This window comes from Fukomys damarensis, unplaced genomic scaffold (assembly GCF_012274545.1).
Source record: "Fukomys damarensis isolate Sample0158 unplaced genomic scaffold, DMR_v1.0_HiC HiC_scaffold_23, whole genome shotgun sequence".
Classification (NCBI taxonomy): Eukaryota; Metazoa; Chordata; class Mammalia; order Rodentia; family Bathyergidae; genus Fukomys; species Fukomys damarensis.
In genome coordinates, this window is record NW_022900935.1 from 25,332,487 (window position 1) to 25,348,847 (window position 16,361).

The 16,361-nt window shown below is 38.2% G+C and overlaps 1 protein-coding gene across 2 annotated transcripts in view; it reads right to left on the reverse strand.

Moving 5' to 3' along the window:
- Gpbp1l1 (GC-rich promoter binding protein 1 like 1) overlaps positions 1 to 16,361 on the reverse strand; it is a 51,465-nt gene that overhangs the window by 14,654 nt on the left and 20,450 nt on the right. For both annotated transcript variants that reach the window (XM_010610184.2, XM_010610185.3), the window contains exons 2-6: positions 13,271 to 14,289; positions 12,676 to 12,790; positions 9,257 to 9,386; positions 8,633 to 8,919; positions 287 to 359 (exon numbers count right to left, since the gene is read on the reverse strand). In XM_010610184.2, coding sequence (XP_010608486.1) covers positions 287 to 359; positions 8,633 to 8,919; positions 9,257 to 9,386; positions 12,676 to 12,735 — 550 coding nt within the window. In that variant the 5' untranslated portion in view covers positions 12,736 to 12,790; positions 13,271 to 14,289. The remainder of the gene's footprint in view (positions 1 to 286; positions 360 to 8,632; positions 8,920 to 9,256; positions 9,387 to 12,675; positions 12,791 to 13,270; positions 14,290 to 16,361) is intronic.

Consider the following 16,361-nt stretch of genomic DNA (forward strand, 5'->3'; position numbering starts at 1 on the left):
AAAAAAAAAAAAAAAAATCTGCTTCCAAAATCAGGAAAATTTCAATTGTCTGTATTCTAACTTCACCACTGTAATTATAGGTTAGTGGTATTCTGTGGGGCAAAGCAATCTGCTCTCTGTGTAAACACTAAGTTACGGAAGAACTATTAAGTGTCAGTTACCATGGGTGAATGGATGAGATGAGAAAGGAGACACAAACAAGCAACAAACAGTGATCAAGAATTTCTGCCCCTCTCCATAAAAGAAAAATAAAAGTTGTGCCTTTAAAATGGCAAAATCTACTTACCCCACACTCCAGCAGGGGTCCCAATAGGTCTGCATAGCTGATTGTGTTTGCCAGCTTCTGGATTCAAAGAAGGCTAGAAAAAAACGAATATGAATGGTTGATACAGAAAACTGATCATTTCGTCACTTTTTACAAAGTAGCCATCACCAGGGAACCTATCAAATAATCATAAATTAGTAGCACTAATTTAACTCTGTATTCAAAATTATATTTAACAAATAGAAGATGATGAATTATAAAATCAATATGTTAATTTTAGGCTCTCGTGCATTCCTATTTGCTTTAGGGATTCTTTTTTTTTTTTTTTAAATAAACAGAATGTTCAAGTTTCCACCATTCTATTGGACATGTATAACAAATAAGAAGTTACAGAAAGCTAAATGTACATCTTTTTCTTCAAATTTAAGGAGGACAATCTGGTCAATGAAATTTGTAGAATTTACTGTACTTCTAAGAGTTAAGGGAGAGGCAGACCATGTGCAAGATTATGCCAGAAATTCATAGACAAGTAAGAATAGCCCTTTGTCCTCACAGGGTTACTGTATCACTACAAAGATAAACTTGTAGACAAGTCAGTATCAACATAGGCCCAGGGACTATGATAAAGATTCCCATCAGGGAAGAACTAATCTGGAAAAGAACAGATAATTCCACTTAAAAGAGAAGAGTTATTAGGACAGGCTTCATTACAGGTGATAGATCTCAGGGTCCTCAAAGATGAATTCCAGAGATACAAAATGGGTGATTCTAACCACAGAAAGCTCAAAGAACACTAAGACAGTCAAACATGAAAAAGAATGAATAGACTTTTGAGAGAACTCAAACAGTTCAGGATCAATACTTAGGGAAGGAAGGGACTTTTCTGTAGGGAAAGAAATGTCCAGCAAAGTAGCCAACAGAGCTAGCTTATGGAGCAAGGAAATTAAATTTTATTCTAAAAGGTGATGGGTATCCATCTTTCAAGCACAAAATTGATGTGAACCAATCAGTAATTTGCAAGTACTACACTGATAGCAGCTTGAAGGCCAGTATTAGAGATTTAAACATCAACTAAGAGCCCAGCAGTAGACCAATTTCATAGCCCAGAAAGAGATAAGGAAAGATGGAGAAATTAAGAGCAAGAGACTAGCCTATTGCATAAGAATATGAAGATGACAATGGTGTCCAAGCCCTGAACACTACAATGTGGTACCAGGAAAGTGGCTTTCCAACACAACTGCCTATGAGACATGGAAACAACAGGAAGATAATTATGCTACTGCAGAGCTTCTAAGTCAGAATCCCTAAGGGTGGGACCCCCCACTAGTATATACTTTTCAACCATTCAATCACTGTGAGCACTATTAGAATAGGAAAGCAAATACAAATTCCTATCGGTCTACCAACTCACTGTATAAATGAACAACCCATGAAAGAATATGGTTTTTTTGTTTGTTTGTTTGTTTTTTGAGACAGGGTCTCACTATGTAGTAGTTGAGAATGACCTGGAACTTACTATGTAGCCCAGGCTGGTCTCGAACTCACAGCGATCCTCCTGCCTCTGCCTCCCAAGTGCTGGGATTACAGGCGTGCGCCACCATACCTGGCTAACCCATTAAAGAATATGAAGGACACACACATATTTCTTGGACAGAAGCCTCCTTCCCCCTGAAAAGCCTTCTTTCCCTTCTAAAAATAACCACTATCTTGCCTTAAGGCAATTGACACTGTACCTGGTATCCTCAACACTTTCTATAAGTTATCTACTTAATCTATAGATTAAAAAAACAAAACAAAACAAAAACAACATTATAATCTTGCAACCTTAAAACCTTGTATTAGTTGGTTCTAGAAGCTATAAAATTCCCACTTTTTTAGCAAGGCCACTTCTCCATAGTTTTGTATCCTTCCATCAGCAGATACATATCATCTATTTGTTTCTTTTTGTGATGCTGACACATAGTGATACTAAAAGGGTAAAACATAAGGTGCAAAACAATGATCTAATTTTAGAATTCCTTCTTGTAGATTACTACACTTCCATAAAAAATACTCATCTATTATTGGTGATTCAGTAGTATAGTTTACATGGAAAAGATAGAATACATGCTTGTCCCTAAGGTTGGTGAGGTATCAATATGAACTTTCAGATATAGGATATGTGATATAAGCTAAACGCTTGCAGGTATCTTTAGCTAATGCCTAAAATAGTCTCATGTTTGGGTAGTGAGACCTCTTCAATTTGGGTTCTGAATCCTTTTGACATAACCATTGTACTAATAGTTAAGTCTGACAGAATATAAAATCCTTGGCTCCCATTTTCTTTCTTTGAATTACTTTACCTATAATTCCATTTATTTCTATTATAAAGCTTTGTTGTCAAAGTATATGATTTTTTCTTCCTTTTTTTTGGTAGTGGGGATTGAGCTTGGGTCCTTGTGCTTGCAAGGCAGGCAGTAGTACCAGTGAGCTAAATCCACTGCCCTAATTTTCTTTCTCTTACAAATAATGTCATCTTTATGCTTGGGGGCTGAAAGGGTTTTGGTTTTTTTTTTTTAAGGCAGGGTCTCACTCTGTAGTTGAGACTGACCTGGAAAACTCACGATGTAGCTCAGGCTGGTCTCAAACTCAAGGATACTCCTGCCTCAGCCTCCCGAGTGCTGGGATTACAGGCGTGCACCACCATGCCCGGTTTAAAACAATTTTTTTTTTCAAAGTTAGTTGTTTTTTTTGGTACCTGGGATTGAACTCAGGTCCTTGAGCTTGCAAGGCAGGCGACAGAACCACTGAGCTAAATCCCCGGCTCAGGAAAGGATCTTTCCATTCTATGTTTTTTAAAAATTTTGCTTGTTTTGTAGTGGTACTGGAAATTGAACCCAGGACCTTCACACTGAGCTATACCTCCACCTCTTTTAATTACTTATTTTTTTGGTACTGGGGATCAAACCTTATACTTGTGAGGCAGGTGCAGTGCCACTGAGTTAAAATCCCTGGCCCCTTTTAAATTATTCTTTTAAAGCTTCCCATCAAGTCTAGTGTTTTATAAGACTATGTGTCTCAGTGTTTATGGCTGTCATTTCAATTGGTAGTTTTTAAGGGGGTAGACGTTCCTCAGGAATGAACCCAGGGCCTTTGAACTGATTTCTTTAATTTTTGTTTTTGGTACTGGGGATTGAACTAGGGACCTTGTGTTTGCAAGGGAGGCAGCTGTACCACTGAACTAAATCCTCAGCCCCTTTTGTTATTTTCTGATAGGGTCTTGCCAGATTCCAAGTTGCCCAGCTGATCCCAAATTTGTGATCCTGATACCTCAGCCTTCCAGTGCTGTGATTACATGCATGTGTCCACTATGCACAACTCAATATGTAGTTTTAAAATACATTGGAAGCTGGGGATTTAGCTCAGTGGTTCTGTCGTCTGCCTTGCAAGAGCAAGGACCCAAGGTTCAATCCCTGGTACCAAAAAAAAAAAAAGTCTCAGGACATTTTTCTTAAATTACATTTTTTAAGTAATTAAGGTATTTGTTTTGGTAGAGACCATACTCTCCCCCGCCCCCGCTCTCTATATAAATTTTTTTCTTTTTGGATACTAGGACTCGAACTCAGGACCTTATAATTTGGCAAGGCAGGTGACAGCACCACTGAGCTAAATTCCTGCCCCCCTTTTTTTGGCCAAATGTCTTTTTTGTTAGTGTTGTTGGTTTTTTTTGGGTACCAGGGATCAAACCTGGGACCCTAAGATTGCGAAGCAGGTGGTGGAACCACTGAGCTAAATCCCTGGCCTGTTACTGCTGATTATTAAAAAGACAGGGTCTGGCTATGTAGTCTATACTAGTCTTGAACCCTTTATTAAGCCCAATCTGAGCCATCCTCCTGTGTCTCAGCCTCTGAAGTGCTGGGATTACAGGTGGGGGGCACCACATCTGGCCCAAACAAAACCTGGGGAAAATGACAGATAATCATCAGTTTCCTTCCTACTCATTTAAAATTTTTTCCTTATTTCTGTATTCTAATCCTTGAAAAATATTAAAGTTCATTCTTTTGTGTTTATTTTCACTTAGCCTTCATGTTTCTAAAATCTTTCATTGCTTCATTCTAGAGTGCTAACATATTGTTTTGAGTTTTGCTGGACAATGTTGTTGATCATTTGGTTAAGTTTTAAGATTGTAGATTATAACTCCTGCTTTGTGTACAAGTCTTATGGTATACTTTGCACTGTCTGTTGGGATATTATTCTGCTCCTTTTTCTTCCCTACAAGCAGTGCATTCTGTAAAGAGTTAACAGCTCAAGTGGCTTGTTTTGAGAAGTGAGTCCAGCCAAAGCCTACATGCCACAGTCAGAGTTATTTGCACCCAAATTCCATTCCTACAACCAAAACCCTCTTAACTAAAAGGACAAGGTTTTAATTACAATCCTATATTTTGTCTATTCTGTTCCTAACTCAAGAATGCTTTGTCTTATCCTTTACAAACCTTGATTTTATTAGTATCCATAGTAACTGCACCACTATACATCCTCACACACAGTTTCCTTTTAACATGTAGTTTGCCTTTACCTCAACTTATTACTAATAAAAAATCAGTGGCTTAGCCAGGCGTGGTGGCGCACACCTGTAATCCCAGCACTCGGGAGGCTGAGGCAGGAGGATTGATGGCTGTGAGTTCAAGACCAGCCTGGGCTACATAGTAAGATCCAGGTCAGTCTCAACTACACAGTGAGACCCTGTCTCAAAAAACCAAAAAAATAAAAAATAAAAAATAAATCAGTGGCTTGGACTGACCAGTGCCTTTGCTGGTTGTACCACCAGCACTTTTCCTTTGTGTGCCTATCTTTGTGGAGTTCAATCTATTGGAGACCCCTGAAGCAGGTTCTGATCTCCTGCTCAGTGCTACGGTACAAGACAATAAGAAAAACTGAAAGACAGAATTAGAGAGAGAAATGGGGAGCCAGGATGGCCAGTGCTGAGCAAATAACAAAGGCTCTGAACAGCCAGAACCATGAATATTTACTGGTGATATAATTGTTGTTAGGTTGGGGTGAGGGGCTATGTGTGGTTGCTAGGGATATACTGCTGTCGCAGACAAGGCTTGTAAAAGAAGAGACAAAGCATTCATGCATTAGGCTGGGAATGGAATTTGGGTAAGAGTCACTCTGACCTGGCTGTGTTATCTCATATGCTTTGGTCAGACTTATTTTTAAAAACTAGCCAGCTGTGCGTTAACTCTTTACAGCCTGCACTACTTATACCCTTTTTATCAATAGGTGTGATGATTTATCACATCGATCTGGACTATATTTCCAACAGTGAGGGATTTCTGTTCTGGAAGGGAATACTAGCTGGTTAGCAATAACCTGAGGACTGACCCTGTGCTTGTTCTAGCAATTTAATGCCTGGAGTTCCAAAGTCATTCCTTCTGCCTGTTATATGTAACTATATCTGGCACTTTAAATTTTTTTGACAGTTGAAACTGCTAACTTTTACAGGTGGAAAGCACTGGAAAAAAGTCCTGCTTCCTCTTCCAGTGTGCTTACTTAGCAGACTCCTGTAGCACCCAGTTCCTCAAAGCCAGGCTCTGAAGGGCAAGCAAGATCTGAGGCCAACAACTTTCCTAGCACCTCTGGAGTGGTTTTGTAGCAGAGTTAACATTTTTTATGAATAGTTTCTTCAAGCACTCTAATGGGCAGACTTCTAGCATCTCAAGAGATTATTCTGCCATTAGTCTTTTCTAACAAAGTCTCAATACATTTAACAGTAATAGCTATCACTTAAAAATGTCGCTGGAGATTTAGCTCAGTGTTGCTGCTGCCTGCCTTGAAAGCACAAGGACCTGAGTTTGATCCACCATACCAAAGCAAAACAAAACAATAAAACACAGCACTAGTTACATTAAATCAATACTATTTTAAAACAAAGATAACTTTTTAATCACTATAATGTAAAAAATCTACTATAAACTAGGGCCCAAACCCCTTTATAAATTCTTACAGAACTACTTTTTCTTTGTATATCCTTTTCTTCTTTAGCTAATTAATGAAGAGTCCTCCTTACCATTGTTTTGCATGTTCTGCTTCAGGCCTGCTCCCTTTTCACTAATATGTTACTCTCCTTGGATAACTCTACCCATCCACATCCCCAACTGTTATCTCTCTTCCAAGGCCATATCTCTCTCTCCACTTCTTTTCCATCAATTTGTTACCTTTTCCTCCCAATTCTGCTGCTTCTGTTTTCAAGTTAAATATATATTAATCACCAACCTGCTTGGGATAGAAATTTTATTTTTTATTCTCCAATTACAGTACCTCAATTCTAATCCTTTAGATTTAGCCTCTAAACATAAGGTATTTTACAACCTAAATGTCCACCAACAAGAAAATGGCTAAGTAATTCCAGCATATTCACACAATAGAGTTTTTACTACATACTAGTGAAAAAGATCTAGAGCAAGATTTCTCAACCCTGGTGCTATTGACACTTTGGGCCTATTATGTGCTGTCCAGTACATTCTAAGTATTTAGCAACATCCACAGTATCTTCAAACTAAATGTCAGTAGTACTATCTCCAGCTGTGACTATCAGAACGTCTCCACCAGATTAGATATTGCCAAATGTTCCTTGAGGACAAACTTGTCCTCGGTTGAGAACCACTAATTTAGACTTGTGTATCACCATACATACATTTCAAACAACTTCATACAGATTAAAAAAGAATCACGGTATAGCCTACTATTCATATAAAGTTTAAAAATATGCAAGGTTTATGGCACACATGTGGTAAATTTATCCAAACCATGTCGGAGGATATTAAATACTGAAATCAAGATGGTGAGTAGGGAGAAGGAAGAGAGTAAGATTAAAGAAGTCTTAACTATAAACTGTAATGTCTTTTCTAAAAGAACGGCCTACAGTGTATTTGGCAAAATGTCAGTATCTGACAAAGTAAATTTCTCCATATTTTTTTTTTTTCTTTTTTTCCCAGCACCGGGGATCAAACTCAGGACCTTGCACTTGCAAGGCAGGCGTGGCAACACTAAGCTAAATTCCCAGCCCCTTCTTCACACTTTTCTGTATACAGTATTTAGAATATTTCATAAAAATACAAATGTGAAAAAAAAGAGAAACAAATGTGAAATAACTGGCCTAAACTGGTTTTGTCTCAGGTATGCTTTGACAGCCAATCTCCCTTTAAATCATTTATTAGGTAGACAATGCCATAATATTTTTCTTGCTGTCAGTTCATTTTCCACTAGGTCTGCTAAAGGACCCATGATAGAACTCAGTTTAAACTGAATTTATTTCTGACAGGAACAAAGAACAAAGCTTTCAGAAAAAAAAGTATTTGATAGTAATTCATATTAATATATCATCTGGGGCTGGGGATTTGGCTCAATGGTATTGCTGCCCACCCGGCAAGTGCAAGGGCCTAAGTTCAATTCCCGGCACCCCCCCAAAATATAAAAACACACACAAATGTCATCTAAATCAAAGATCCTAAGAAATTTTCTAGACACAGGGAAAAAGGAATAATGTCTAAATTTGTGTCATCTTCGGTTGACTTTTATTATTGATATGTTGTTGAGGTGGCTACAAAAGTGACTGGTTAACATGTTACTTAAAAATAATCAGAGTTGCACTGTTATGGTAGCTCTAGCCATAGTCTATACAGTACTGAGACACGACATAAATATAACATAGTGAAAAACTAGCACAAAAATGATTTAAATTAACTCAGCAATTTGGTTACGGATCATATGTTAAAATGATAGTATTTTAAATGCATTTGATTAAATTATTAAAAAATTTAAAAGGTACTCTAAAACCTCTACTACTTTTCATTTAGAGGCCAAAGGAATGTAATTCAACACATAATAGCACCAAGCTTTTTTTTTTTGGTACCAGGGATCAAACTCAGGACCTCATGCTTGTGAGACAGGCACCCAAACCAATGAGCTAAATCCCCAGCCCCTATAGCACCAAGTTTTAATGAATACTCAAATAAAATACTCAAATTGCATGTTTATAACATCACAATTATTTCATATAACAGAAAACAAATTATCAAGAAAAAATCTCCTAAAATAGAAAAAACAATTTAACATTCAAAGTTACTTTTTTATATATTTAGATACTGAACCTTATAAAATTTAAGGAAAATTAATTTTTTCCAAATGCCAAAGGCATAACAATAAAAAATATATTTAGATTTGCTAAAAGTTACATAGGAACTTTGTCACTGTCTTGAAAATAACTTCTTTCCTCTAAAATAATCTAAACGTGCAGACTCCGCTTTTCTGCATTATTACAAACAGGGTCTTATGTTTAAGACTATTTGTTGGGTTTTAGCTACACATCTAAAGATTCATACTTACAAAGTCTTCCTCTTCAAACTGCAATTTTTCCACCTTGTCTTCTTTTTTTTCTTCCCTAACCTCTGTAGGTGGCTTTTCCTGAAAGGCACAGCCTTTTCGGGAGTGGAAGCTGCCATTCCAGTGTCGATGGGTCCCTGAGCCACCTCCACTACGCTGGCTCATGCCATCATGACCTCTAGAAGAGCTGTGCCAACCAGATAAATTCCCTGTGATTCCAGCATATGTTCCCTTAGAGACACCAGAGTCCACAGAATCATGGCGGAACAGGGAGGGTTGGTGCCAGGAATCTAGAATTGTAAGGAAAAGTAACATATTAGCTTGTTTGCTTCCTGATTTACTTTATGGTACTGCCAAAAGGCCTTCAGGGGACCCTTTCAATAAGAAGTCCACACACAAAAAACCCACTAAATACATCTTTCTTTTGTGAGGTAACTTCTAAATGAGTCCTTCAAGTGAAAAGATGATTAATAGTAACAATGTAGTTGAGTAATCACTACTAGAGGATCTAATTGAGAAGTATGCTCATAAAAAGATCCTATTTTAATATTACAGACATGCATCCCAGTGTGGGCTTGCTCTTGAGTAGTAGCTTAAATATAGTCATTAAAGTTGGATGCAGCTTACCTCCTGTAGTTCGTAAAGGTCCATTGTTAAAAAAGCCATCAGAGGAATTGTGTCTACGACGGCTTACTCCAAATCTACCTTCTCCTCGGGGTACGTGGTCTCCGTGTTTTTCAAATGTTGTTGTAGGTGACTAAAATGATAATGTACAGAAATGCAAACAGGTAAGATATGTCTCTTTTAATTAGGTTTTGCATCAGAATGGTGACAGAAATCCACATTATGATTATATACATCATAAAGGTACCATAAGCTTGAATTAATTGAGAAGTCCTAGATTACAGTGTCCAATTATTAACTCACTTCCTTTATACTACACTACAAGGGGAGAAAAGGCAGCCATTTCAATTGACTGTATGATACAAGTGGGGGCATTAATAGTTATAAACAACAGTCCCCAAATTTTACACTTAACAGGAAGGGGACAAAGAGATGGAGGGAGGAAAGAGGAAAGAGATAAAAAAAATGTGTCATGTACACGGTGCCAACTCCTCACAATGAATGTAATCATGTACCACAAACATGCACTGCAAAATAAAAAACTCATCTTACAACAGAGGAGAACAAGTAAGACAACTGCCTTAAAGTTATTATAAACAGCATTACTTATTATTTTTGTAAATTATTCTATATCTGGAGAATGGATATTTTACATCCTTGGCAGGCTATAAACATCTATAGTTTGTTGTGGCTTTTCTGGGGGGGGGGTCTTTTTAAACAGGGACTTAATATACAGGTAGGCTGGCCTCAAACTTCTGGGCCTCCTGCCCCAGTCTCCAAGTGCTAGGATTACACGCACGTACAACCATTTCCAGCTTAAAATACTTCTTTCTAAACATTACTTGGATTCTTATAATAATACTATAATTTCGGCACCAACACCATTTTTACTAATTTACATATGAATAAAGAGATCAAGGAGTTCTCACTTTTCAATTTATACAGCTGAAAGGAAGCAGTTTGACAAACATAGATGAACCCTGAAGTCTCTTCCTATTCTACATAATTTTATTCTATGGCTTTCTTTAGCTATAAATGATAGAGACTAAATTAACTGTCAATTTTGGGTTTCAAATTGACTGGATTGAGGAACGTCTAGAAAATTGGTAACACATACTTTTGGTTGTCTCTGTGAAGGTTTCCAGAGAAAAGTGGCATATGGGTCAGGGAACTGAGTAGGGAAGAACCCTACTAAAGATTAGTGGCACCAGCCTATCAATAGGCTCAAATGGAAAGTAAAAGCACAAGAGGGATGCTCTCATTTGTCTATGCTACACCACCCCCCTTTTGGTAATGGGGATCGGACTCAAGACCCTGAACTTGTTGTGAGGCAGGCGCAGCGCCACTGAGCTAAATCCCCGGCCCTCTCAACCCTTCTTGAGTAGTTATGTTTTTTGCTGCTACTGCAGATATCAGATTCTAGGTTCTTCAGCCTTTGAACATGGCTTGGGCTGCACCAAGCAGCTCTCCAGGCGGTTTTTAGGTCTTTGGCCTTGGACTGAGATTGTATACTTTCCACAACTTTTCCAATGCCTGGAGATGTCCAGCTTCTTGGACTAAGTAACTACTTGTTTCCTTGCCTCTCCAGCCTGTTTGCAGCCATTGTGAGCCTAATCAGCCTCTGATACCATGAGCCAATAGCACCCCCCACACACTTTTTCTCCTGTTGTTTTTTTTCTCCCTGGATAATCTTGAATAATACAATCACAGTCTATTTAACCCAAAATATGAGTATATTTGACAAGCACTTAAAAGAAAACTGTAAGTTGGGGCACAGTCATTTTTATATATATTTTCTTAATATCAGTATCCTCAATAATAGCTGTTATCAGTCTTTATTACCCATTCTAGTGAGTTACAAAGATCTTCTATGCTTTTTTTCTAAAGGTTTTAGTTTTACCTTTTGAATTAGTTTCTACTTAAAACCAAACTAACTGGGAGGCTGAGGCATGAGGACTGCTATAAGTTCAAAGCCAGCGTGGGTCACATAGTAAGTACAAGGCCAACCAGAACTACTTAATGAAAACCTGCCTCAAGCAAAAAGCAAAAAAAGTTTTCCTGATATTAGTTGTTAAATAAAAACCAAACAAAACAATACTTATCACTTCTTCCACTAAATCACCTTGGCACTGAAAAGTCAAATAACTGTAAGTATAGGTCTACTTTTGAACCCTGTTTTCTGTTTCATTACTTCATACTTCTGTCCTTATGCTCAAACCACACAATTTTGCTTACTTTAGGTTTATTGGAAATAGTATCGCCTCCCAAGTGCTAGGATTACAGGCATGCAAACCTAGCTTTAAAATGAAGTTCTGATCAAAAATTTTGTCTAGGGCTGGGGATTTAGCTCAGTGAGTGTCTCCACTGCCTGCTTCGCAAGCGCAAGGACTTGAGTTTGATGCCTGGTACCAAAAACGAACAAACAAACAAACAAAACTGTGTACAGATGAAACCCAGAACATCTTCCTCAAAATCTGCATTTAAAAATATAGAAAGTTTGGGCCAGGCGTGGTGGCACATGCCTGTAATCCCAGCACTTGGGAGGCTGAGGCAGGAGGATCTCTGTGAGTTCAAGACCAGCCTAGGCTACATAGCGAGTTCCAGGTCAGCCTCAACTACATAATGAGACCCTGTCTCAAAAAAACAAAAAAGCCGGGCGTGGTGGAGCACACCTGTAATCCCAGCACTCAGGAGGCTGAGGTAGGAGGATCGTTGTGAGTTTGAGACCAGCCTGAGCTACACAGTGAGTTCCAGGTCAGTCTCACTATATAGTGAGACCCTGTCTCAAAAAACAAAACAAAACAAAAAACTTCCCAAAAAAGCAAGTAGGCCTTTTTTTTTGGGAGATCATTTATCCTGTGGACTGAGTTTTCCAATTGCCTTTACTCCTCATGCAACTTGCATTTTCCCCCAATCGTAAACTAAATTAATGGCTCTAAATGAACTTTTCAGGTGTAACAAGAGATCTATGTAGTAGCTGAGTAATCACTGTCTTTCTCCTTTTTTCCTCATCTACTACTTAATTATATGTGTACTCATTCCAAAGGTGCATTTACCCCAGGGTCATTTCCCTTTCACCCCTGCCCCTTTGTCTGACAACAGGTTAGCGGGTGTATTTTCTCTCCAAAGTATGCTGTAGCTAATATAAAAAATGTTAAATATGCCATATAATGACAAAAGCCTAGCACATAATTTAAAAAATGAGATACTGGCAGTAATAAGGTACAAACTGATGCAGCTAGTCTAATTGTCTAATTACGCACATTCTATTAAAGATTAAGTATATGAATATTTTTGAATTCTCAGGCAAGGCTGAATATACACAATTAAAAAAACAAAAAGGCTGCAAAGCAGGCCATAGGCCACCTAAGAATGAAAAGAACTGGTATTTGGGTTGTTAATATACGAATACAGACACATACCTTAGCTGACTGTGGTGTTGAGAAATTTAGCCAAGCAGGAACAAAGTCATGCTGCGCCATTTAGGTCCAGTGTCTCTTTTCAGCAAGGTGAGGCATCCAACCTCATGGCCAGGATCTGAAAATGAGACAATTCAAATCACTTATTCTTGTAAGACTCTGATACTATTATGTAAAGGAATCTAGATCTCTCTTTAAAACGGCTCTTCTCTAAGCCTCTACTTTTGAGGCTCCAAATTTTAGAGCGTTGTAAACAAAAACAATGGTCTGTAAATATATGGCCATGAAAAGCACATAAACAGAAAAATGTGCCATTAGTCTGCAACATTGTATGAAGGAAACTAATGTAGTGAGTTACATCAAAAGAACTCGAATAACAAACACCTATTTAAAACTATAATAGAAACTTACAAAAGCAGTCTGCTTCACATACTTTGATAACTTCTGGCAAAAGCAGAACAGATCTCCCTAGATAACAAAGACAACTTCTGTAGAGTTTTTCTATCAATATTCTCCAAATTAAATACAGAAAACAGATACATTTCATGGAACATATACATACAGTTTTCTTCCAGTTAGACATATATGGAATATTTACCCCAGAGTGTAACCTCTGTGGTCCTGTTTTCCGAACTCCTTGAGGTTACCAGATGGATCACCAGAGAGATTTTCTTGTTAAAAGGGAGCTTAAATAACCTGGCCAGCAGCACACCTTGTGATGAAGCACAAAGAAGCCCGGCTCCTTGTGGCTCACTTTCTTATTCCCTTCAATTGCTCATTCTCAACTACCTAGTTCCAGACACGTTTCCAAAAGGGGGGAGGGGGAGGGGAAGGGGAAGGGGAACATAAAAAGTATTTGTTACATTTAAAAAGAGGGGTAAGGGGAAAAAGCTATGTCTATGTTCACCTCATTCAACTTCCTTGAGTAACAGCACTGTACTGTTGCTTAAATAGGCAATACATGGACATTTGCAGAGTGAGGGCAAACACTGTTCATAAACAGGTCATAGTTAGAAAGACAGGTAGCTCGACGTGCAGGTAGGTAGGTAATGATATCAAGGTGATCAAAAATATTAAAACAATCAAAAAATCTTTGGAGCAGTCAACTCCAGGGGTAAACCCACATGTCAAAGACCTCAAAACACAAATCTCATTATTTTTACTCAACTGTTAAAAATAGTGTGCAGATATATGTGTATGTAATTATCTTAACCTTCAAAATCTAAGGACCTAAGAAATCTTGCTTTAAAAAAAGAACCAGTCAGGAATTTGATAAACTTTTCCTCTACAGAATAGCAGCTTTCAGGGGAAATTTCTTGGTATATAGCTCTTAAATATATGTTCTATTTCTTTGGTCTTCACTATTTATAAATGCAGCAAATTAAAACAAGTAGAAAGACAGGGAGTGAAGGGTAGTCAAGGAGAAAGTTCCAAGATGAAGTTTTCTTCGCTTTGGTTTTCAGTATTTCACTTTTCTTCTCCTTTCCAAAACCTGAATTGAGCCACTGGAAGGTGGTATGAAGAATCTTCTACTGCTTTGGTGGAGAAGTAACTTAATGTTTTGGATCCATTTTCATCATTATTCAATTATTAAAAAGGCCACACGAATCTACCAATCTGTAAATGAAAAAACAAAATAATACATAGGATCACAAGGAACAAATCAGTCATATGTAATTGCTAACATGAAATAGTCATATGATGTTGGTCTTGATAGTCAAAATCCAACTTAGATATTACATGTAATGTGTTACTTATAACAATATAACTGGATAGTCTATTAAGGATTTTAGAAATTATCTAAACAAAACATAGTAAAGATAATTGAGAAGTGCAAATTAATGGACAGATGGATGGACAGATCTACCCATCTATCTGTCTATCCACCCAAGTGCTGGGGATTGAACCCAGGGCCTCACACAAGTGAGCTACCAAATGAATCTTTTTAGATTTAGATTTTTCTCTCATACATCAAACAGCTTGCTATAAGTGGTCAAAGAACCATTATAGCCTGATAGTATATCACCACAGTCATCAATATCTAATTAACAATATCCACGCTAGAGGCTTAAAGAAACACATGTGTCACAGTATTCCTCATGTATCTACATAATACTTATTTCTGGATTCTTAGCTATCAATTTGAGATTTAAAAACACTGCTTTTACATGATATGCACTGAGATGACAAAAATTTCTCTGGCAAATCTCCAATGCTCTTTTAAGGGCTAAAATGTTGTTTATTTTTAAATTTGAGACAAGATCTCAATATTCCAGGCTGGCCTTGAACTCACTGTGAGTCTCCTGCTTCAGCCTCCCTAAAAAGTTTTTCTATATAAGTGAATATCTGTATCCATGGGCAATTCTGGTCTGTACTGGCATTCCAGTTTAGAAGATATTCTCATGTATCCAACTTGCCAGCCTTGATGTTGATCTACCCTTATTTACTTTTCCTCAACATACTAGGGACCGAACCCAGGGTCTATGAGCTGAGCTACATCCTTGGCCATTTTATTTTGAGACAGGGATTTGTTTAGTCACTAAGTTGCTGGGAAAGGCTCAAACTTGTGAACTTTTTGACTCAACTTCCTAAAATACTGAGTATGTCTGTGAGGAAATAAGGGAAAGGAATTTAAAAAGGGTTCCAGAAGGTATTCAACTGTATGTGTAATGCATTATTTCTGAGTGAAAACTACAAGACTATATATCATACTTTCCACGGTTTTCATATACTTCTAATACGTAAGAGTAGTAACAGAATTGTTGGGCATGGTGGCACACAACTATAATCCCAGCATTCAGGAGGCTGAAGCAACAGGATCAACCTGACTTTGAGGCCAGCCTGGGCTACACAGTGATTTCAAGGCCAGTCTGAACTACACAGCAAGACCCTGTCTCAAGAGAAATAGCACAACCATATAAAGCATCTGAGGGCTAGGGATTTAGTTCAGTGGTTCCAGTGCCTGCCTCGAAAGGATAAGGGCAAGAGTTCGATTCCCGGTAAAACAAATAAAATAAAATAAAAAATAAAAATTACATAAAACATCTGAATAATGTAAAGTTGAAATATATGTATCAATTATACTCTATGTCCCTTGAGCACACATGGAATTATTATAAAAACTGACTGTGTTCTAGGTTAAACAAAACCTCATTTCCAAATAAAACATCTCAAGTTCTCTGACCATACTGTACAGAAATTTTAAAATGACTTTTGTCTTGCACCTCCCACTCTTCCTCCCCTTCCTGAAGAAATTAAATCCAAAAGTCAGTAAGAATTGTCAAACAAAGTAAGGATGTATGGGTAGCAGGAAAGGGAACTGCAGAAAAAGGAGGTGGAGGTTCACAGCAGGATCTTCTATCTAATCAGGATGGAAATGGTGTCTATGTGGACAAGGGTCTGAATCTCCAGTTTGCTCTTTTGGGCAGCAGGCAGATTACCTTGAAATAAAGCTGTTACAGGACAGGTTTGCCCATTGACACAGGCCTGGAGTTCTGGGCCCCAATCCACCGCGGGAAGGAGAACCACGCCTGCTCCCAAGCCAGGCGTCATCGCTCAAGCGCAGGGAAGTAGCCTGGGCCCTGATCCACCGCGGGAAGGAGAGCCACGACTGCTCCTGACCCAGCCGCCATCGCTCAAGTGCCGGGAGGTAGCCGCGCGGGTGCCCCTGAACCCCTATAACCCCCCCC